Source organism: Pan paniscus, chromosome 12 (genome assembly GCF_029289425.2).
Source record: "Pan paniscus chromosome 12, NHGRI_mPanPan1-v2.0_pri, whole genome shotgun sequence".
NCBI classification, from domain to species: domain Eukaryota; kingdom Metazoa; phylum Chordata; class Mammalia; order Primates; family Hominidae; genus Pan; species Pan paniscus.
This window is the reverse complement of record NC_073261.2, coordinates 31,120,213-31,144,025: the sequence shown is the minus strand read 5'-3', so window position 1 is coordinate 31,144,025 and position 23,813 is coordinate 31,120,213. Positions and strand designations below refer to the sequence as shown.

At 35.9% G+C, this 23,813-nt stretch overlaps 1 protein-coding gene across 4 annotated transcripts in view; it reads left to right on the top strand.

The window, feature by feature from the left end:
* The window catches only part of LOC100968148 (ankyrin repeat domain-containing protein 36B), a 103,360-nt gene that overhangs the window by 8,972 nt on the left and 70,575 nt on the right, over window positions 1-23,813 (top strand). For all 4 annotated transcript variants that reach the window (XM_063594783.1, XM_055107635.1, XM_055107637.2 and 1 more), the window contains 18 exons: window positions 80-108; window positions 198-270; window positions 10,656-10,684; window positions 10,779-10,851; window positions 12,518-12,546; window positions 12,641-12,713; window positions 14,379-14,407; window positions 14,502-14,574; window positions 16,241-16,269; window positions 16,363-16,435; window positions 18,124-18,152; window positions 18,255-18,327; window positions 20,016-20,044; window positions 20,135-20,207; window positions 21,883-21,911; window positions 22,006-22,078; window positions 23,306-23,334; window positions 23,430-23,502. In XM_063594783.1, coding sequence (XP_063450853.1) covers window positions 80-108; window positions 198-270; window positions 10,656-10,684; window positions 10,779-10,851; window positions 12,518-12,546; window positions 12,641-12,713; window positions 14,379-14,407; window positions 14,502-14,574; window positions 16,241-16,269; window positions 16,363-16,435; window positions 18,124-18,152; window positions 18,255-18,327; window positions 20,016-20,044; window positions 20,135-20,207; window positions 21,883-21,911; window positions 22,006-22,078; window positions 23,306-23,334; window positions 23,430-23,502 — 918 coding nt within the window. The remainder of the gene's footprint in view (window positions 1-79; window positions 109-197; window positions 271-10,655; window positions 10,685-10,778; window positions 10,852-12,517; window positions 12,547-12,640; window positions 12,714-14,378; window positions 14,408-14,501; window positions 14,575-16,240; window positions 16,270-16,362; window positions 16,436-18,123; window positions 18,153-18,254; window positions 18,328-20,015; window positions 20,045-20,134; window positions 20,208-21,882; window positions 21,912-22,005; window positions 22,079-23,305; window positions 23,335-23,429; window positions 23,503-23,813) is intronic.

Sequence of the window (23,813 nt, the reverse complement as noted above, 5' to 3'; positions counted from 1 at the left end):
TGTGAAACCTAATCTCTCTCTTGAAATCTGGACTACATGTTTTATGAAAACTTAATTATGTGTCCCTTTTGCTTTGTAGAATCTTCTGAGCGACCTCCTTTATCCACGGTAAACAAATATATTTTCATTTTTAATTAACAAAATGCTTTGTGATATATACATGATATATTAATCATTATGTTGTAAAACCCATTCAGCTTACTCTGAAAGAGGCAGATCCCAGTTCAAAAGCAGCCATGAGAAGGAAGGATTCACCACCTCCAGGAAAAGGTAAATTTGCCAATACAAATTTCATCTGGAAAGAAGGACATGAATATACTGGAAATGTTCATAGCCTTCTGATTCTTACTTCTTTTACCGCAATAAGATAGAAGGATTTGATCTAAATGATGCTGATGCTGTTGTTAGTGTCATGCTTATAAAATGATATTTAGAAGAACAAGGAAAAGAAATTTTAAAAATGTGAGCTCTAGCTCAGATGCTTTTCCTTTTTAGGTTGTGATAAAGATCCCAATGTGGAATTTGTATGCATGTTAGGGGTTCAAGGAGATGAATTTTGAAACTATAAATATTTTTCAGTGCTTCAATTTCTGGTTGCAATACTGTCCTTTACCTAGAGAAAAGCTATACGAGCTGACATTACAATTGTGTTAGAACTTCATCTTCTTTATGTCAGTGTTGTCACACTGAGAACCTTCGAGTCTTCACCCAATCACATGCTCTGATTACCAGCTTGAATTTCTGCATGTGTATGTGTGTGTGCGCTTTTGTTTGTGAGTTTGGGTGTGTGTGATACCTCTGATTCTGGAAAATGAATAAAGTCATTAATCATTTTTTGGTGACTCTTTGGTAGATACAGGGTTTTAAAGCAATGATTCTGAGCTGTTTTAGCCTTAGAGTCTTTGATACTACTACAATTCATTGCCTACAGGTAACCAGCAACCTGAATTAATGTTGGTTTGTTTGCTTTGTATTATACCTTAAGTTCTGGGATACATGTGAAGAACATGCAGGTTTTTTACATAGGCATACATGTGCCATGGTGGTTTACTGTACCCATCAACCCATCAGCTACATTAGGTATTTCTACTAATACTGTCCCTCCCCTAGGACCCCATCTCCCTGACAGGCCCCGGTGTGTGACGTTCCCCTCCCTGTGTCCATGTGTTCTCATTGTTCAACTCCCACTTATGAGTGAGAAAATGTGGCGTTTGGTTTTCTTTTCCTGTGTTAGTTTGCTGAGAATAATGGTTTCAGGCTTCATCCATGTCTTTGCAAAGGACATGAACTCATCCTTTTTTATGGCTGCATAGTATTCCATGATGTGTATATGCCACATTTTCTTTATCCAGTCTATCACTGATGGGCATTCGGGTTGGTTCCAAGTCTTTGCTATTGTGAATAGTGCTGCAATAGACATACATGGTCATGTGTCTTTATAGTAGAATGATTTTTAATCTTTGGGGTATGTATTCAGTAATGGGATTGCTGGGTCAAATGGTATTTCTTGTTCTAGATCCTTGAGGAATCACCACACTGTCTTCCACAGTGGTTGAAATAATTGACACTCCCACCAACAATATAAAAGTGTTCCTATTTCTCCACATCCTCTCCAGCATCTGTTGTTTCCTGAGTTTTTAATGATCACCATTCTAACTGGCATGAGATGGTATCTCATTGTGGTTTTGATTTGCATTTCACTAATGATCAGTGATCATGAGCCTTTTTTTCATGTGTTTACTGGCTGAATAAATGTCTTCTTTTGAGCATATCCTTCACCCACTTTTTGATGAGGTTGTTTGTTCTTTTCTCATAAATTTGTTTAAGTTCCTTTTAGATTCTGGATATTAGCCTTTTGTCAGATGGAGAGATTGCGAACATTTTCTCCTGTTCTGTAGGTTGCCTGTTCACTCTGATCATAGTATTGGAAGTTCTGGCCAGGGCAATCAGACAAGAGGAAAAAATAAAGGGTATTCAAATAGGAAGAAAGGAAGTCAAATTGTCTCTGCAGATAACATGATTGTATATTTAGGAAACCAAATTTTCTCAGCCCCAAATCTCCTTCAGCTGATAAGCAACATCAGCAAAGTCTCAGGATACAAAATCAGTGTGCAAAAATCACAAGCATTCCTATACACCGATAAAAGACAAACAGCAAAATCATGAGTGAACGCCCATTCACAATTGCTACAAAGAGAATAAAATACCTAGGAATACAACTCACAAGGGATGAGAAAGACCTCTTCAAGGAGAACTACAAACCACTGCTCAAGGATATAAGAGAGGACACAAACAAATGGAAGAACATTCCATGCTCATGGATAGGAAGAATCAATATCATGAAAATGGCCATACTGCCCAAAGTAATTTATAGGTTCAATGCTATAGACTACCATTGACTTTCTTCACAGAATTAGAAAAAACTACTGGAAATTTCATATGGAACAAAAAAGGGCCCATATAGCCGAGACAATTGTAAGCAAAAAGAACAGAGCTGGAGGCATCACGCTACCTGACTTCAAACTACACTACAAGGCTATAGTAATGAAAACAGCATGGTACAGCTACCAAAACAGCGATATAGACCAATGGAATAGAACAGAGGACTCAGAAGTAACACCATACATCTACAACCATATGATCTTTGACAAACCTGACAAAAAGCAATCAATGGGGAAAAGATTACCTATTTAATAAATGATGTTGGGAAAACTGGCTAGCCTTATGCAGGAAACTGAAACTGGACCCCTTCCTTACACCTTATACAAAAATTAACTCAAGATAAATTAAAGACTTAAACGTTTAAGTAAGACCTGAAACCATAATAACCCTAGAAGAACATCTAGGCAATACCGTTCAGGACTAAATACCGTTAGGCAAAATACCGTTAGGCAAAGACTTCATGACTAAAACACCAAAAGCAATGGCAACAAAAGCCAAAATTGACAAATGGGATCTAATTAAACTAAGGAACTTGTGCAGTTTTATTTGGGAGTGTGCATGAGGTACCTCTGAGTTTCAAAAATGAAGAAAGTAAGTGGTCATGCTTTCCTGACTCTTTGGTAGACACAGCCTTTTAAGACGGTGATTCTGAGCCGTTACAGTTTTGGGTTTTCTATAATACTGAAGCTTACTGCTGACATGTAATCAAGAGCTTGAATTAATTTAAAAAAAAAAGAAATCACCCAAATGCACATTAAAAACCTCTTACAACATATGTGCACATTCATAGATAACATGTAGGACTTGATTTTGTGTATTAAAAACTTGTAGAAAAGTTCAGGCAGTGCACTTAATGAATGCAACTTGGTCTTTGTAAAATCAGTGATATATATTTCAGATCTATCCACATTGACCCAGTGAGGTGTTTCTTGATTTATTGTATGATCTCATGATATGCCATGTGATGACTACAGCATATTATGCTCTCTTCATGCCGATACCATATGGACTTAAATATGATGACATACCAACATGGATATGCTTACGTGGTTGCTTTTATTGATTTGTACTATATTAGAAATGAAACAGAAGTATTGGAAATCCTAGCAAGCATAGCTGTATCTCTCCCATGGCTGTGTTGATTGCACCTGTTTCCCCCTTAAAGCATGTCTTTTTGACATGTCCTGACTCTGAGAAAATCCAGTGTGTGCTTTTCAGAGACTAACAGTAAGGAGTGGAAATGGCCAATGGTCAAAGTGTTACTTGTCCTCTTGGCTCCCCTTCATGAATGTTAAACTCTAAACTACTCAGATCACAATTTAGAACCCGTTTGTTGATCCCTGTAGAGTGTTCCCAGATGTCAAATGGCAAATAGGACTTTGATGAAGAAACACCCTGTAAAGCCATATTGCTCTGGTTTTTGTGTGTGAATGTGTGTGTGTATGTGTGTGTATTTTTTTCTCTTCTGAAAACTGTAAATAGAGGAATTTTCATTACAAATGAAAATGTTTCTGTTCCATATTTATTTCCTGTCTAATGTACTTTGCTCTTCTTGGATCTAGTAAGGATCTCAGCTTGTCTTTTTTATACCTGCAAAAAATTATGTCAGTGCTTCATTTTTCATGTCAATTACTGACATGTTTTCAAGTCTTCACAAGTTATTTCTGAAGATTTTGGTGCATCAAGGAGAGACTGTCATTGTAGTTAAAGAAGTTTCTAAATAGGTTATATTGAATAAAATTTCAGAGCTTGTTTCTCTGGAAAGCATAGACGTAGTGGTGTTATGGGTAGTTAAACATAAAATAGCTCCACAAAGTGTTGTGTACATAAAAGTGTTCATATCCTGGAAAATTCTAGTTTATTGCTCAGTACTGTCTGCTGGAGAGGAAAACAGGTATGATAGGCTGCTGAGCCTATGATAATAACTCATAATATGAGGTGAAAGCATAGAGACAAAATGAGAGATGATAGATACTCAAACCGATGTGAGTGAAGAACAGCTGTGAAAGAGTGTCTATGGGAGAGAGGAGGCCATGGGGCTGCTTTTGTGAAGAAGGAATTTGTACACATTAGTCAAGTGTCAGACACATTTAACATGTTAATAAAGCAAAACCTTATCTTCACATGTGTCAGAATGGGATTGTACAGATGTCACATACAGTGGTGGTGAAAATAATGAAGAAATGAATGTGGAGGTCAAAGAATCAAGTCCACCAATATGGATATTAGATTTATGAACAAAAAACAGTGTATGTCAAATTGGGCAGGTGTAAACAAAGAAAGCAGCTAGTGAGGTAATTTGGAGGTTTCTGATGAGGAGACTTGTGGGAAGTCGCTTAATGGAAAGCAGAAGCAGAAGTTAGAAGGATGAGGGTAACCCACAGGGTCTCATTTCTTCTCCCTAGAAGTTTTGCACATCAATGATACATGCTTTGTTCACATCAGATTTTTGTTTTTTGGTTTTTTTTTGAAAGCTGTGTTTGCTGAGGTAGTTATTTTGTAAAAGAACCTGAGAGACCCCGATGGTATATCATGTGAAACTAGATTAAAAAAAAAAGGAATCAAAGAATGTATTTTAAGAGTACTAAACAGATAACTGCCAATAATCATGACAATCATGGCATATGTATATATATGTATTATGTCATATTGGTTGGTTATTTATAAGAAAAGAAGTCTCTAGTGATTTAGAAACTTTGTTTAGTTTATTTTCATAGGAATCTGATTACACATTATTTCATTGATGTGTATGTTTTTGCAAAAGTGGATGAAGAGACAGTGAGAAAGTCGAACTGCTGAATCCAGGAAATGTAAAAACATCAGGAGTCTTCATGAGTATAAATAAAATGATTTTTTAAATTATAACTCTTAGATTAAGTGAACTCACTTCAGATGCATTTAGAATATTTGCATAAGGGATGATTTGATTTTTGGCTGCTCCAGGAACTACTGGAAGCAGGAAAGAGTGATAGAATTGGGATAAGCCACAGTGACTCATTGCTCCTCTTCGTTACCATTGGGCACCAGAGGTATATGTTTTGTTGACATTGGTTATTCAAATGAGATAAACATGAATATGCATACATTGGCTTTGTTTTTCAAGGAGCTATTGGATAAAATAGCAACTTAGATATACAATCGTGTCATCTGCAAACAGGGACAAATTCACTTCCTCTTTTCCTAATTGAATACCCTTTTTTTCCTTCTCCTGCCTGATTGCCCTGGCCAGAACTTCCAACACTATGTTGAATAGGAGTGGTGAGAAAGGGCATCCCTGTCTTGTGCCAGTTTTCAAAGGGAATGCTTCCAGTTTTTGCCCATTCAGTATGATATTGACTGTGGGTTTGTCATAGATAGCTCTTATTATTTTGAAATATGTCCCATCAATACCTAATTTATTGAGAGTTTTTAGCATGAAGGGTTGTTGAATTTTGTCAAAGGCTTTTTCTGCATCTATTGAGATAATCATGGGGTTTTTGTCTTTGGCTCTGTTTATATGCTGGATTACATTTATTGATTTGCATATATTGAACCAGCCTTGCATCCCAGGGATGAAGCCCACTTGATCATGGTGGATAAGCTTTTTGATGTGCTGCTGGATTCGTTTTGCCAGTATTTTACTGAGGATTTTTGCATCAATGTTCATCAAGGATATTGGTCTAAAATTCTCTTTTTTTGTTGTGTCTCTGCCTGGCTTTGGTATCAGAATGATACTGGCTTCATAAAATGAGTTAGGGAGGATTCCCTCTTTTTCTATTGATTGGAATAGTTTCAGAAGGAATAGTACCAGTTCCTCCTTGTACCTCTGGTAGAATTTGGCTGTGAATCCATCTGGTCCTGGACTCTTTTTTGTTGGTAATCTTCTAGATTTTCTAGTTTATTTGCGTAGAGGTGTTTGTAGTATTCTCTGATGGTAGTTTGTATTTCTGTGGGATCGGTGGTGATATCCCCTTTATCATTTTTTATTGCATCTATTTGAATCTTCTCTCTTTTTTTCTTTATTAGTCTTGCTAGTGGTCTCTCAATTTTGTTGATTCTTTCAAAAAACCAGCTCCTGGTTTCATTAATTTTTTGAAGGGTTTTTTGTGTCTCTATTTCCTTCAGTTCTGCTCTGATTTTAGTTATTTCTTGCCTTCTGCTAGCTTTTGAATGTGTTTGCTCTTGCTTTTCTAGTTCTTTTAATTGTGATGTTAGGGTGTCAATTTTGGATCTTTCCTGCTTTCTCTTGTGGGCATTTAGTGCTATAAATTTCCCTCTACACACTGCTTTGAATGCGTCCCAGAGATTCTGGTATGTTGTGTCTTTGTTCTCATTGGTTTCAAAGAACATCTTTATTTCTGCCTTCATTTCGTTATGTACCCAGTAGTCATTCAGGAGCAGGTTGTTCAGTTTCCATGTAGTTGAGCGGTTTTGAGTGAGATTCTTAATCCTGAATTCTAGTTTGATTGCACTGTGGTCTGAGAGATAGTTTGTTATAATTTCTGTTCTTTTACATTTGCTGAGGAGAGCTTTACTTCCAAGTATGTGGTCAATTTTGGAATAGGTGTGGTGTGGTGCTGAAAAAATGTATATTCTGTTGATTTGGGGTGGAGAGTTCTGTAGATGTCTATTAGGTCCATTTGGTGCAGAGCTGAGTTCAATTCCTGGGTATCCTTGTTGACTTTCTCTCTTGTTGATCTGTCTAATGTTGACAGTGGGGTGTTAAAGTCTCCCATTATTATTGTGTGGGAGTCTAAGTCTCTTTGTAGGTCACTCAGGACTTGCTTTATGAATCTGGGTGCTCCTGTATTGGGTGCATATATATTTAGGATAGTTAGCTCTTCTTGTTGAATTGATCTCTTTACCATTATGTAATGGCCTTCTTTGTCTCTTTTGATCTTTGTGGGTTTAAAGTCTGTTTTATCAGAGACTAGGATTGCAACCCCTGCCTTTTTTTGTTTTCCATTTGCTTGGTAGATCTTCCTCCATCCTTTTATTTTGAGCCTATGTGTGTCTCTGCACGTGAGATGGGTTTCCTGAATACAGCACACTGATGGGTCTTGACTCTTTATCCAATTTTCCAGTCTGTGTCTTTTAATTGGAGCATTTAGTCCATTTACATTTAAAGTTAATATTGTTATGTGTGAATTTCATCCTGTCATTATGATGTTAGCTGGTTATTTTGCTCGTTAGTTGATGCAGTTTCTTCCTAGTCTTGATGGTTGTTACATTTTGGCATGATTTTGCAGAGTCTGGTACCGGTTGTTCCTTTCCATATTTAGTGCTTCCTTCAGGAGCTCTTTTAGGGCAGGCCTGGTGGTGACAAAATCTCTCAGCATTTGCTTGTCTGTAAAGTATTTTATTTCTCCTTCACTTATGAAGCTTAGTTTGGCTGGATATGAAAATTGTATATCTAGAAAACCCTATTGTCTCAGCCCAAAATCTCCTTAGGCTGATAAGCAACTTCAGCAAAGTCTCAGGATACAAAATCAATGTGCAAAAATCACAAGCATTCTTATACACCAACAACAGACAAACAGAGAGCCAAATCATGAGTGAACTCCCATTCACAATTGCTTCAAAGAGAATAAAATACCTAGGAATCCAACTTACAAGGGATGTGAAGGACCTCTTCAAGGAGAACTACAAACCACTGCTCAAGGAAATAAAAGAGGATACAAACAAATGGAAGAACATTCCATGCTCATGGGTAGGAAGAATCAATATCGTGAAAATGGCCATACTACCCAAGGTAATTTACAGATTCAATGCCATCCCCATCAAGCTACCAATGACTTTCTTCACAGAATTGGAAAAAACTACTTTAAAGTTCCTATAGAACCAAAAAAGAGCCCACATCGCCAAGTCAATCCTAAGCCAAAAGAACAAAGCTGGAGGCATCACACTACCTGACTTCAAACTATACTACAAGGCTACAGTAACCAAAACAGCATGGTACTGGTACCAAAACAGAGATATAGATCAATAGAACAGAACAGAGACCTCAGAAATAATGCCGCATATCTACAGCTATCTGATCTTTGACAAACCTGAGAAAAACAAGCAATGGGGAAAGGATTCCCTATTTAAAAATGGTGCTGGGAAAACTGGCTAGCCATATGTAGAAAGCTGAAACTGGATCCCTTCCTTACACCTTATACAAAAATCAATTCAAGATGTATTAAAGACTTAAACGTTAGACCTAAAACCATAAAAACCCTAGAAGAAAACCTAGGCATTACCATTCAGGACATAGGCATGGGCAAGGACTTCATGTCTAAAACACCAAAAGCAATGGCAACAAAAGCCAAAATTGACAGATGGGATCTAATTAAACTAAAGATCTTCTGCACTGCAAAAGAAACTACCATCAGAGTGAACAGGCAACCTACAAAATGGGAGAAAATTTTTGCAACCTACTCATCTGACAAAGGGCTAATATCCAGAATCTACAATGAACTCAAACAAATTTACAAGAAAAAAACAAACAACCCCATCAAAAAGTGGGCAAAGGATATCAACAGACACTTCTCAAAAGAAGACATTTATGCAGCCAAAAAACACATGAAAAAATGCTCATCATCACTGGCCATCAGAGAAATGCAAATCAAAACCACAATGAGATACCATCTCACACCAGTTAGAATGGTGATCATTAAAAAGTCAGGAAACAACAGGTGCTGGAGAGGATGTGGAGAAATAGCAACACTTTTACACTGTTGGTGGGACTGTAAACTAGTTCAACCATTGTGGAAGTCAGTGTGGCGATTACTCAGTGATCTAGAAGTGGAAATACCATTTGACCCAGCCATCCCATTAATGGGTATATACCCAAAGGACTATAAATCACGCTGCTATAAAGACACATGCACACGCATGTTTATTATGGCATTATTCACGATAGCAAAGACTTGGAACCAACCCAAATGTCCAACAATGATAGACTGGATTAAGAAAATGTAGCACATATACACCATGGAATACTATGCAGCCATAAAAAACGATGAGTTCATGTCCTTTGTAGGGACATGGGTAAAATTGGAAATCATCATTCTTAGTAAACTATCGCAAGAACAAAAAACCAAACACCGCATATTCTCACTCATAGGTGGGAATTGAACAATGAGATCACATGGACACAGGAAGGGGAATATCACACTCTGGGGACTTTTGTGGGGTGAGGGGAGGGGAGAGGGATAGCATTGGGAGATATACCTAATGCTAGATGATGAGATAGTGGGTGCAGTGCACCAGCATGGCACATGTATAAATACGTAACTAACCTGCACCATGTGCACATGTATCCTAAAACTTAAAGTATAATAAAAAAATAGCAACTTAATAAAAATTCTCTAGAGAATAACATGATACTTTAACCAGACTATTTTAGAAGTGAAAATAATGTTGAATTCATTACTTCACTCCCAAATGGTTATTTTCAAGGAATATTGGAGTGATTTCCAGATGTAAAAGCTTATTCATATCTAATGCTTGTATAAACTTTATTTTGTATAAGTATGTCAAATTTGGTAATTTATCACACTTTTTGATGAAGTTTATACATTATACCTTGTTGCAATGAGTGGATGAAGGAACTTTTAGAAGTCTAAACTAGAAGATACAAGAGATGTAGGCACATTATTACACCATATGGGTGTGAGAAATAATGAATATTACATACTAGAATTCACCAAACATATATCCAAGCTGATTAAGTTAGGACACTTCCACTGAAGAGATTTCAACTAAAGTGTCATTATAATTGTGTACCTTCTCACTGATCAATCAAGTTAAAGAGCATGATGAATGTTTGCAGTAAAATGTTCCAAATCATTCTGATATCTTGCATGAAAGACATGCAGATGCATGTATCACCTGCTTTGATGTTGATTCCCAGGTGTATGAGTTGGACTCTGATTTTAGATCACATTTGTCCTCATCACTCAGCATATCCACATTGATATTGACATGGTTTTATTTTAGTTTTAGACATATGGAGAAAGTCATATCACATATGAAATTGTCAGTGTATATTTCTTGAAGCCTGTATTCCTATTTTCTTCAGTGTATTTCCTTCATGTTTAGTCCCAAGAAACAAAGTATAAAATATCAAAGCCTACAGTAATACAGGCAGGAGTACAAAACTTGATGCTAACATGCTATCCATGCATTAATGTGTGGATAACATTATCATATTTACATATGATTGATTATGTATCCCTTTTGCTTTTCAGTGTCTTCTCAGAAACAACCAGCTGAGAAGGTAATTAACGTCTCATTTATATGTTGAACTATTAACTGTATAGTCTATGAAACCTACTTTACATATTGATTATTTTGCTTCAAATCCCATTCAGGCTACAAGTGACGACAAAGATTCTGTTTCAAATATAGCCACAGAAATAAAGGAGGGACCAATATCTGGGACAGGTAATTTTGCAAAACACATCGAATGTCATGTTCAATCAAGATGGAAGAGAAATTCCCTTCCCCAAATAAATCAGTGGGGAGTTCATCTAAGCTGCACGTTCTGATTCAGTGCACCTGAGATTCTTCATTTGTAGTGAGTTCTCAGGTGACCCTGATGCTGCTGGTCCTTGGTCATGATCTGAGTAGTAAGATTGTAGACTTCCGTACATTGAAATTGGGAAGAAAAACCTTTGGAGAGAAGTTCAACACATACCAGGCTAAGGGGGCAGCATAATTTTGCTTTAATTTTACAGCATGTTTCCATCAAGAGGGAAAAGAGAACGAAATGAAGTAATAGATATTATAGGCATCATATCATATTGTTATCAACAGAGGGAAAAGTGATCCTAATAACTCCATAAACACTGTAGAACGAGAGCTAAGAAGACCACTGATGTAGCAATTATTTTCCTCAAGGAAGAGGGATTTTGAGGCAGGAAGGAGGAAAAAGAAGGTATTTATGTAATTTTGGGGTTTCTTCTGAGGAAACCTGAGTGAACTCATTTCAGATGCATTTGGAATATTTGCATAAAAGAAGATTTGATTTTGGCTGCTCCAAGAACTACTGGAAGCAGGAAACAGTGCTAGAATTGGGATAAACCACAGTGACTCATTACTCCTCTTTGTTACTATTAGGCATCAGAGATATATGTTTTCTGGACTTTACTTATAAAAATGAGATAAACTTGCATATGAATACATTGGCTTCCTTGTTCAAGGAGCTAACTCTTGGATAAAATAGCTATTCAATGAAACTTCCTTAGAGACTAACATGATACTTCCAACAAGGCTATTTTAGAAACAAAAATGATGTTGAATTCTAATTAACTCCTAAAGTGGTGATTTTCAATGAATATTGGAGTGATTTCTGAATGTAAAACTTATTAATATCTAATGCTTGTAGCAGTTTTACTTTGTAGAAGTATGTTAACGTTGGTAATTGATATTTTTATTGAGGCTAATATATTATCGTTTGTTGCCATGAGTGAATGAAGAAACTTTCAGAAGGCTAAACTAGTGGATACAAGAATCTTAGGCAAATTATTACACCACATGGGTGTGAGAAATAATGAATATTATCTACTAGATTTCAGGAAACATATATCCAAGGTGATCAATTTAGGACACTTCCACTGAAGAGACGTGAAGAGAACATTTAACTGAATTGTCATCGTAATTGTGTACCTTCTAGTTATTGGGCAAGTTAAAGGGCATGATGAATGTTTGTAGTATAATGGTGTAAATCCTTCTGATTTCTTGCAAGAAAGACATGCGGGATCATGTACCACCTGCTTTGACATTGATTCTCAGGTGTGTGAGTTACTCCTCTGATTTGTCCTCATCACTCGGCATATCCACATTGATATTGACACGGTTTTATTTTAGTTTTAGATGTATCACGAATCATACCATGTTTGAAATTGTAAGGGTATATTTTGTGAAGCCTGTATTCCTTTTTTTTCAGTGTATTTCTGTCATGTTCCAGTCTCCAGACAAAAAGTAGAAAACATCAAAGCCTACACTAGTACAGGCAGGAAGATACAGCTTGATGCTAACACTGCATGAATGTATGGATAAATTTATCATATGTACATGTGAGTGATTATGTTTCCCTTTTGCTTTTCAGTGTCTTCTCAGAAACAACCAGCTGAGAAGGTAATTAAAGTCTCATTTATATGTTGAACTATTAACTGTATAGTCTATGAAACCTACTTTACGTATTGATTATTTTGTTTCAAATCCCATTCAGGCTACAAGTGATGAGAAAGATTCTGTTTCAAATATAGCCACAGAAATAAAGAAGGGACAACAATCTGGGACAGGTAATTTTGCAAAACACATTTAATGTCATGTTCAGTCAAGACAGAAAAGTACTTCTCTTCCCCGAATAAATCAGCGGGGGATTCATTGAAGCTGCACATTCTGATTCAGCAGGCCTGAGATTCTTTAGTTCTCAGGTGACACTGATGCTGCTGGTCTTCGACATGATCTTTGCAGTAAGATTATAGACTTTCCCACATTGAAATTGGGAAGAAGAAACGTTGGAGAGTCATTAAAGACATAAGGAGTCAGGGGACAGCATAATTTTGCATTAATTATACAGCATGTTTTCACCAAGGGTGGAAGGAGAAAGGGATGAAGTATAGATTTTACAGACATCACATCGTATTGCTAAAAACAGATGGGGAAATCATGGTAATAACCCATAAACACTGTAGAACGAGAGCTAAGGAGACCACTGATGTAGCAATGACTTTCCTCAAGGAAGAGGATTGTCAGGCAGGAAGGAGGGAAAATAAGAAGTTATTTATGTAATTTTGGGGTTTCTTCTGAGGAAACCTGAGTTCAGTTGCATATTCGAACATTTTTGTAAAAGAAGCTTTGATTTTGGCTGCTTTAGGAAACAGTGGAAGCAGGAAGGAGTACTAGAACTGGGATAAACCACAGCGACTCATTACTCCTCTTTGTTACTGTTGGGCATCAGAGATATACGTTTTGTTGATATTAGTTATTCAAATGAGATAAACATGAATATGCATATATTGGCTTTGCTTTTCAATTAACTAACTTTTGGATAAAAATAGCAATTTAATGAAAATGCTTTAGAGAATAACATGATATTTTATACCAGACTATTTTAGAAAAAAAAAATGTTGAATTCATTAATTGACTTTTAAAATTCTTATTTTCAATGAATATTGGAGGGATTTCCAAATGTCAAAGGTTATTCATATCTAATGCTTGTAGCAACTTTATTTTGTATAAGTATGTCAAATTTGATCATTAATTATACTTTTTGATAAGGTTTATGTATTATATTTGTTGCCATGAGTGGACGAAGAACCTTTCTGTAGCCTAAACGAGAGGACACAACAAATGTAGGCACATTATTACACCACATGGGTTTGAGAAATAAAGAATATTATATACAGGATTATCCCAACCTATATCCAAGCTGTTGAAGCTGGGCCACTTCCACCGAGGACTTGTGAAGTGTACATTCTACTAAAGTGTCATTGTCATTGTGTACCTGCTCAATTACCAGGCAAGTTAAAAGAGCGTGATGAATACTTGCAGTATAATGGTATAAATCCTTCTGATGTCTTGCATGAAAAACATGCAGTAGCATTTAGTACCTTCTTTGACATTGATTCCTGGGTGTATGAGTTGCTCCTCTGATTTTAGATCACATTTCTTTTCATCATTCGGCATATCCACATTGATATTGACACTTTTTATTTCAGTAATACACACATGACGCATAATACCTCTTTGTAATTTCTGACTGTATATTTTCTGGAAGCGTGTATTCCTATTTTCTTCAGTGTATTTCCTCATGTTCCTGTCCCAAAGACACAAACTGTAAAACATCAAATCCTACACTAGTACAGGCAGGAGGATACAGCTTGATGCTAACACTGCATGAATGTATGGATAACTTTATCATATTTACATATGATGGATTATATATTTCTTTTACTTTTCAGTGTCTCCTCAGAAACAATCGGCCCAGAAGGTAGTTACTCTTTCATTTATATTTTGAATTATTTATTGCATAGCCTATGAAATATGTATTATGTATTGACTATTTTGTTTCTCTTTCCATTCAGGTTATATTTAAAAAGAAAGTTTCTCTTTTGAATATTGCCACAAGAATAATGGGCAGTTGGAAATCTGGAACAGGTAATTTGGCAATATACATTTAATGTCATGTGCTCTCAAGATAGAAGACAACGTCCCATCCCTGAATAGATCAGCGGGGGCTCATTGAAAATGCACTTTCTGATTCAGCAGGCCTGAGATTGTGCATTTCTACTGAGTTGTCAGGTGTTGTTGATGCTGCTGGTCGTTGGCCATGATCTTAGTAACAAGCTTATAGACTTCCCTACATTGAAACTGTGTAGAAGAACCGTTGGAAAACAGTTCAAGACATAAGAGATAAGAGGATCAGGGGACAGCATAATTTTGCTCTTATTTCAGAGCATGTTTCTATGGAGAGGGGAAGGAGAAAGAGAAGAAGTAACAGAAATTATAGATGTCAGATGGTACTGCTAAAACCAGAGGGAGGAAGTTGTCATAATAACCCGTAGACACTGGAGAATGAGAAACAGTTACCACTGATGTAGTAATTATTTTCATCAAGAAAGAGGAATTGCAAGGCAAGAAAGAGGGGAAGGAAGAAGTTATTTGGGTAATTTTGGGGTTTCTGCTGAGGAAACCTGAGTGAACTCACTTCAGATGCAGTTAGAATGTTTGCATACCAGAAGATCTGATTTCTGACTGCTCCGATGACTACCGGAATCAGGAAGGAGTGCTAGAGTTGGGATAAACCACAGTGCCTCATTCCTGTTTATTAGTATCAGGCATCAGACATATATTTTTTATTAGTTATTCAAATGAGTTAAAATTTAATACGATTATATTAGCTTTTTCCCAAAGTGCTGGCTTTTTCATTAAAATAGCTATTTAGTGAAAATTCTTTATAATACAATGATATTCCAGAGTAGACTAATTTTGCAGACAAAAATAATACTAAATGTATTAATTGAATCCTAAAATGGTTATTTTCAATGAATATTGGACTGATATCCAAATGTGAAAGCTTATTAATATCTAATGCCAGGAGCCATTGCATTTTGTATAAATATGTGTAATTTATTGTACTTTTTGATGAGGTTTATATATTATACCTTCTTGCCATTAGTGGATGAAGAAAATTACTGAAGGCTAAACTAGAGGATACAAGAAATGTAGGCAGATTATTCCACCACATGGGTATGATAAATAATGAATACTATCTACTAGGATTCACCAACCATATATCCAAGCTGATCAATTTAAGTCCCTTCTCTTAACAGACGTGAGGTGTACATTCAACTGAAGTGTCATTGTAATTGTGTACCTTCTCAGTTATCAGGCAAGTTAAAGAGCATGATGAATGTTTGTAGTATACTAGTGTAAATCCTTTTGATACCTTGCATGAAAGACATGGAGGATCATGTAGCACCTGCTTGGACATTGATTCTCAGGTGTATGAGTTGCTCCTCTGATTTTAGATCACTTTTGTCCTCATCATTCAGCATATTCACATTGATACTAACACTGTTTCATTTTAGTTTTAGACATATGAAAAATCATACCATGATTGACATTGTAAGGGTTTATTTTGTGAAACCTGTATTTCTTTTTTTTCAGTGTATTTCTGTCATGTTCCAGTCCCCAGACACAAAAATCAAAGCCTATACTAATACAGGCAGGAGGATACAGCTTGATGCTAACACTTCATGAATGTATAGATAACTTTATCATATTTACATATGAGTGATTATGTATCCCTTTTGCTTTTCAGTGTCTTCTCAGAAACAACCACCCTCAAAGGTAATTAAACTCTCATTTATATTTTGTATTAGTAACTGTATAGTCCATGAAAGATACTTTCTTTATTGATAATTTGCTTCAAATTACTTTCAGGCTGCAAGTGACAAGACAGATTCTGCTTTGAATATAGCTACAGAAATAAAGGATGGACTACAATGTGGGACAGGTAATTTTGCAAAACACATTTAATGTCATGTTCAGTCCAGATAGAAAAGAACTTCTCTTCCCCGAATAAATCAGCGGGGGGCTCGTCAAAGCTGCACATTCTGATTCAGCAGGCCCGAGATTCTTCATTTGTAATATGTTCTCGGGTGACGCTGATGCTGCTGGTCTTGGACATGATCTTCGCAGTAAGATTATAGACTTCCCCACATTGAAATTGGGAAGAAGAGACATTGGAGAGCAGATCAAGACATAAGGGGCTCAGGGGACAGCATAATTTTACTTTAATTCTACAGCATGTTTTCACCAAGGGTGGAAGGAGAATGAGTTGAAGTATAGATTTTACAGACGTCACATCGTATTGATAAAAACAGACGGAAAAGTGATTGTAATAACCAGTAAAAATTGTAGAACGAGAACTAACGAGACCACTGATGTAGCAATGATTTTCCTCAAGGAAGAGGGATTGTGAGGCAGGAAGGAGGGAAAAGAAGAAGTTATTTATGTAATTTTGGGGTTTCTGCTGAGGAAACCTGAGTGAACTCACTTCGGATGCATTTAGCATATTTACACAAAAAAGATTTGATTTTGGCAGCTCCAGGAACTACTGGATGAAGCAAAGAAAGCTAGAATTGGGATAAACCACATTGACTAATTACTTCTCTTTGCTACTATTAGGCATAAGACATATATCTTTTGTTGATTTTTGTTATAAAAATTAGATAAACTTGAATATCAATACATTGGCTTCTTTCATCAAAGAGCTATCTCACGGATAAAATAGCTATTTAATGAATATTATTTAGAGACTAGTATGATCCTCCTAACAAGACAATTTTAAAAACAAATATAATGTTGAGTTCATCAACTGACTCTTAAAACGGTCATTTTCAATGAATATTGGAGTGATTTCCAAGTACAAAAGCTTATTAATATCCAATGCTTTTAGCAGTTTTATTTAGTAGAAGTATGTCAAAATTGATAATTGATGATGCTTTTTATTGAGGTTTATATATTATACTTTGTTGCCATGAGTGGATGAAGAAATGTCCGGGAAGGCTAAACTAGAGAATACAGGAAACTTAGGCAAATTGTTGCACCACATGGATATGAGAAATAATGAATATTATTTACTCAGATTCAGGAAACATATATCCAAGCTGATCAATTTAGGACACTTCACTGAAGAGACAGAGACATAACGTGTACATTCAACTGAAGTGTCACTGTAATTGTGTACCTTCTCAGTTACTGGGCAAGTTAATGAACATGATGAATGTTTGCAGTATAATGGTGTAAGTCATTTGGATATCTTGCATAAAAGACATGTGGGTGCATGTGCCACCTGCTTTGACATTTTCCCAGGTGATTGAGTTTCCCCTCCGATTTTTGATCACATTTGTCGTGATCACTTGGCATACCCTTTTTGATATTGACACTGATTTATTTTTCTTTTAGATATATGAGAAATCATATTATGTTTGAAATAGTTAGGAATATATCGTGACACATCTATTTCTGTTTTCTTTAGTATATTTCTGTTATGCTCCTGGCTTAAGACATAAAGTAGAAAACATCAAAGCCTACACTAATACAGGCAGGCGGATACAGCTTGATGCTAACACCGCATGAATGTATGGAAAATTTATCATATTTACATATGAGTGATTATGCATCCCTTTTGCTTTTCAGCGTCTTCTCAGAAACAACCAGCCTTCAAGGTAATTAAACTCTCATTTATATTGTGAACTAGTAAATCTATAGTCTGTGAAATATACTTCATTGATTGATTGATTTATTATTTTCTTTCAAATTCCATTCAGGCTACAACTGACGAGGAAGACTCTGTTTCGAATATAGCCACAGAAATAAAGGATGGAGAAATATCTGGGACAGGTAATTTTGCAAAACACATTCAATGTCATGTTCAATCCAGATAGAAAAGAACTTCTCTACCACGAATAAATCAGCGGAGGGCGGGTGGGGGGGCTCGCCGAAGCTGCACATTCTGATCCAGCAGGTCTGAGAGTCTTCATTTGTAATAAATTCTTGGGTGACGCTAATGCTGCTGGCTTGGAACGTGATCTTCGCAGTAAGATTATACACTTCCCCACATTGAAATTGGGAAGAAGATATATGGAGAGAGGTTCAAGCCATAAGGGGCTCTGGGGAACAGCATAGTTTTGCTTTAATTCTACAGCATGGTTTCACTAAGGGTGGAAGGAGAAAGAGAGGAAGTATAGATTCTACAGACGTCACATCGTACTGCAAAGAAAAGACAGAAAACTGATAGTAATAACCCATAGACACTGTAGAACGAGAACTAAGGAGACCCCTGATGTAGCAATTATTTTCCCAAGGAAGATGGATTGTCAGACAGGAAGGAGGGAAAAGAAGTTATTTATATAATTTAGGGGTTTCTGCTGAGGAAACCTGAATGAACTCACTTCAGATGCATTTGGAGTATTTTCATAAAAAATATTTGATTTTGGCTGCTCCAGAAACTACTGGAAGCAGGAAACAATGGTATAATTGGAATACACCACACTGACCCATTACTCCTCTTGGTTGCTAGGAGGCATCAGAGATACATGTTTTGTTGATTGTAGTTATAAAAATGAGATAATCTTGAATATGAATAAATTTGCTTCCTTATTCAAGGAGCTACCTGTTGGATAAAATAGCTATTTAATGAAACTTCTTTAGAGAATAACACGGTACTCCCAACAAGACTATTTTAGACACAAGAATGATGTTGAATTCCAATTAACTCCTAAAATGGTCATTTTCAAAGAATATTGCAGTGATTTCTGAATGAAACACTGATCAATATCTAATGCTTGTAGCAATTTTACTTTGTAGAATTATGTCAAAGTTGATAATTGATGATATTTTTATTGAGGCTAATATATTATCCTTTGGTGGCAAGATTGGATGAAGAAACTTTTGGAAGCCTAAACTAGTGGATACAAGAAAATTAGGCAAATGATTACACTACATGGGTGTGAGGGATAATGAATATTATCTACTAGGTATCAGCAAACAGATATCCAAGGTGATCAATTCAGGACACTTCCACTGAAGAGATGTGAAGTGTATGTTCAACTGGAGGGTCATCGTAATTGTGTGCCTTCTCAGTTATTGGGCAAGTTAAAGAGCATGATGAATGTTTGTAGTATAATGGTGTAAATCCTTTTGATTTGTTGAATGAAAGACATATGGGATCATGTAGCACCTGTTTTGACATTGATTCTCAGGTGTGTGAGTTGCTCCTCTGATTTTAGATCACATTTGTCCTCATCACTCGGCATATCCACATTGATATTGACACGGTTTTATTTTAGTTTTTGACACATAAAAAATCATACCGTGTTTGAAATTGTAAGGGTATATTTCATGGAGCCTGTGTTCCCTTTTTTCAGGGTATTTCTGACATGTTCTGGTCCCCAGACAGAAAGTAGAAGCCATCAAAGCCCCCGCTAATACAGGCAGGAGGACAGAGGTTGATGCTAACACTGTGTGAATGTGTGGATAACTTTATCATATTTACGTGTGAGTGATTATGTATCCCTTTTGCTTTTCAGTGTCTTCTCGGAAAAAACCAGCCTTGAAGGTAATGAAACTCTCATTCATATTGTGAGCTAGTAAACCTATAGCCTATGAAACATACCTTATTTATTATTTTGTTTCAAATTCCACTCAGGCTACAAGTGATGAGAAAGATTCTTTTTCGAATATAACCACAGGAAAAAAGGATGGAGAAATATCTAGGAAAGGTAATTTTGCGAAACACATTTAATGTCATGTTCAGTCCAGACAAGAAGTTCTCTTCCCCGAATAAATCAGTGGGGGGCTGGTCGAAGATGCACATTCTGATTCAGCAGGCCTGTGATTCTTCATTTCTAATAAGTTCTTGGGTTATGCTGATGCTGCTGGTCTGGAACATGATCTTCACTGTAAGATTATACACATCCCCACATTGCAACTGGGAGGAAGAAATATGGAGAGCAGTTGAAGACATAAGGGGCTCTGGGGCACAGCATAATTTTGCTTTAATTCTGTAGCATCTTTTCATTAAGGGCGTAAGGAGAAAGAGAGGAAGTACAGATTTTACAGACGTCACATCGTAGTGCTAAAAACAGACAGAAAACTGTTCATAATAACCCATAGACACTGTAGAAGGAGAACTGAGGAGACCCCTGATGTAGCAATTATTTTCCAAATGAAGACGGATTGTGAGGCAGGAAGGTGGGAAAAGAGGAAGTCATTTATATAATTTTGGGGTTACTGCTGAGGAAACCTGAGTGAACTCACTTCAGATGCATTTGGAACATTTGCATAAACAATATTTAATTTTGGTAGCTCCAGCAACTGCTGGAAGCAGGAAACAGTGCTTGAATTGGCATAAAAACACAATGACTCATTACTCCTCTTTGTTACTATTAGGCATCAGAGATACATGTTTTGTTGATTTTAGTTATAGAAATGAGATAAACTTGAATATGAATACGTTGGCTTCGTTGTTCAAGGAGCTAACTCTTGGGTAAAATAGCTATTGGATGAAACTTCTTTAGAGAATAGCATGATACTCCCAACAAGACTATTATAGAAACAAAAAGTATGTGGAATTCTAATTAACTCCTAAAGTGGTCATTTTCAATGAATATTGGAGAGATTTGTGAATGTAAAACATATTAATATCTAACGCTTGTAGCAGTTTTACTTTGTAGAAGTTTGTCAAAATTGATAATTGATGATATTTTTATTGAGGCTAATATATTATTCTTTGGTGCCATGAATGCATGAAGAAACTTTTGGAAAGCTAAACGAGTGGATACAAGAAACTTAGGCAAATTATTACACCACGTGGGTGTGAGGAATAATAAATATTATCTACTCGGTTTCAGCAAACAGATATCCAAGGTGATCAATTTAGGACACTTCTACTGAAGAGGCGTGAAGTGTACATTCAACTGAAGTGTCATTGTAATTGTGTACCTTCTCTGTTATCGGGCAAGTTAAAGAGCATGATGAATGTGTGTAGTATAATGGTGTAAATCCTTTTGATTTCTTGCATGAAAGACCTGTGAGATCAAGTACCACCTGCTTTGACATTGATTCTCAATTGTATGAGTTGATCCTCTGATTTTAGATCACATATGTCCTCATCACTCAGCATATCCACGTTGATATTGACAGGGTTTTATTTTAGTTTTAGACATATGACAAATCATACCATGTTTGAAATTGTAAGTATATTTTTCATGAAGGCTGTATTACTTTTTTCGGTGTATTTCTGTCATGTTCCAATCCCCAGACACAAAGTAGGAAACATCAAATCCTACCCTAATACAGGCAGAAGGATACAGCTTGATGCTAACACTGCATGAATGTATGAATAACTTTATCATACGTACATGTGGGTGATTATGTATCCCTTTTGCTTTTCAGTATCTTCTCGGAGACAACCAGCCTTGAAGGTAATTAAACTCTTATTTATATTGTGAACTAGTAATTGTACAGTCTATGAAACATACTTTATTTATTTATTATTTTGTTTCAAATTCCATTCAGGCTACAGGTGATGAGAAAGATTCTGTTTCGAATATAGCCAGAGAAATAAAGGATGGAGAAAAATCTGGGACAGGTAATTTTGCAAAACACATTTAATGTCATGTTCAGTCCAGATAGAAAAGAACTTCTCTTCCCAAATAAATCAGAGGAGGGCTCGTCGAAGCTGCACATTCTGATTCTGCAGACCTGAGATTCTTCATTTGTAATAAGTTCTCGGGTGACGCTGATGCTGCTGGTCTTGGACGTGATCTTTGAAGTAAGATTATAGACTTCCCCACATTGAAATTGGAAAGAAGAAACATTGGAGAGCATGTCAAGACATAAGGGGCTCAGTTATTCAAATGAGTTGAAGTTTAATATGAATATTTAGTTTTTTCCAAAGTGCTGGCTGTCTTGTTAAAATAGCTATTTAATGAAAATTCTTTATAGTAAAGTGATATTCCAGAGCAGACTAATTTTACAGACAAAAATAATGTTGAATTCATTAATTGAATCCTAAAGTGGTTATTTTCAATGAATATTGGACTGATTTCCAAATGTATAAGTTTATTAATATCTAATGCCTGGAGCAATTCCATTTTGTATAAATATGTATAATTTATTATACTTTTTGATGGGGTTTATATATTATACCTTCTTGCCATTAGTGGATGAAGAAACTTTCTGAAGGCTAAACTAGAGGATATAAGAAATATAGGCAGATTATTACACCACATGGGCATGATAAATAATGAATATTAACTACTAGGATTCACCAAACATATATCCAAGCAGATCAATTCAGGACACTTACACTGAAGACACGTGAAGTGTATGTTCAACTGAAGTGTCATTGTAATTGTGTACCTTCTCAGTTATCAGACAAGCTAAAGAGCATGATGAATGTTTATGTTATAATGGTATAAAGCCTTCTGATGTCTTGTATGAAAGTCATGTAGTCGCAGTTAGCACCAGCTTTTACACTTATTTCTAGGGTTATGACTTGCTCCTCTGATTTTAGATCACATTTCTCCTTGTTAATCAGTATATCCACATTGATATTAACACTTTTTTTTTTAGCAATAGATGTGGTGCATAATCTCACTTTTTAACTTGTAACTGTATATTTTTGAAGCTTGTATTCCTATTTTCTTCATTGCATTTCTATCATGTTACTGTCCCAAAGAAACAAACTAGAAAAACATGAAACCCTACACTAATACAGGCAAGAGTATTCAGTTTGATGCTAACACTCCACGAATGTATGGTTGGCCTTACCATATTTACATATGATTGATTATATATTTCTCTTGCTTGTTAGAGTATCCTGAGAATCTGCCCACCTTGAAGGTAATTACTCTTACATTTATATTTTTAATTATTAACTGCATAACCTATACCAATATACATCATGTGCTAATCACTTTGTTTTAAAACCCATTCAGGCTACAATTGAAAATAAAAATTCTGTTCTGAATACAGCCACCAAAATGAAGGATGTACAAACATCCACACCAGGTAAACTTTGCATTGTAGATTTAACTCTGGAAAGAAGTACATTAATCTGTTTGTAATGCTCATATTCTTTCTATTCTCAATTATTTCACTTTTTATATTTTATTTCAGGATTTCATCTAAATAATGCAGCTGTTATCATTTTTATTTATATTTTCAAAAATGAGATTTACATGCATAAGGAAAATATATTTTTAAAACATAAGGTTTTTTTTTTGTTTTGTTTTTTGTTTTTGGAGACAGAGCTTTGCTCTTGTTGCCCAGGGTGGAGTGCGATGGCTCAATTGTAACTCACCACAACCTCCACCTTCCTG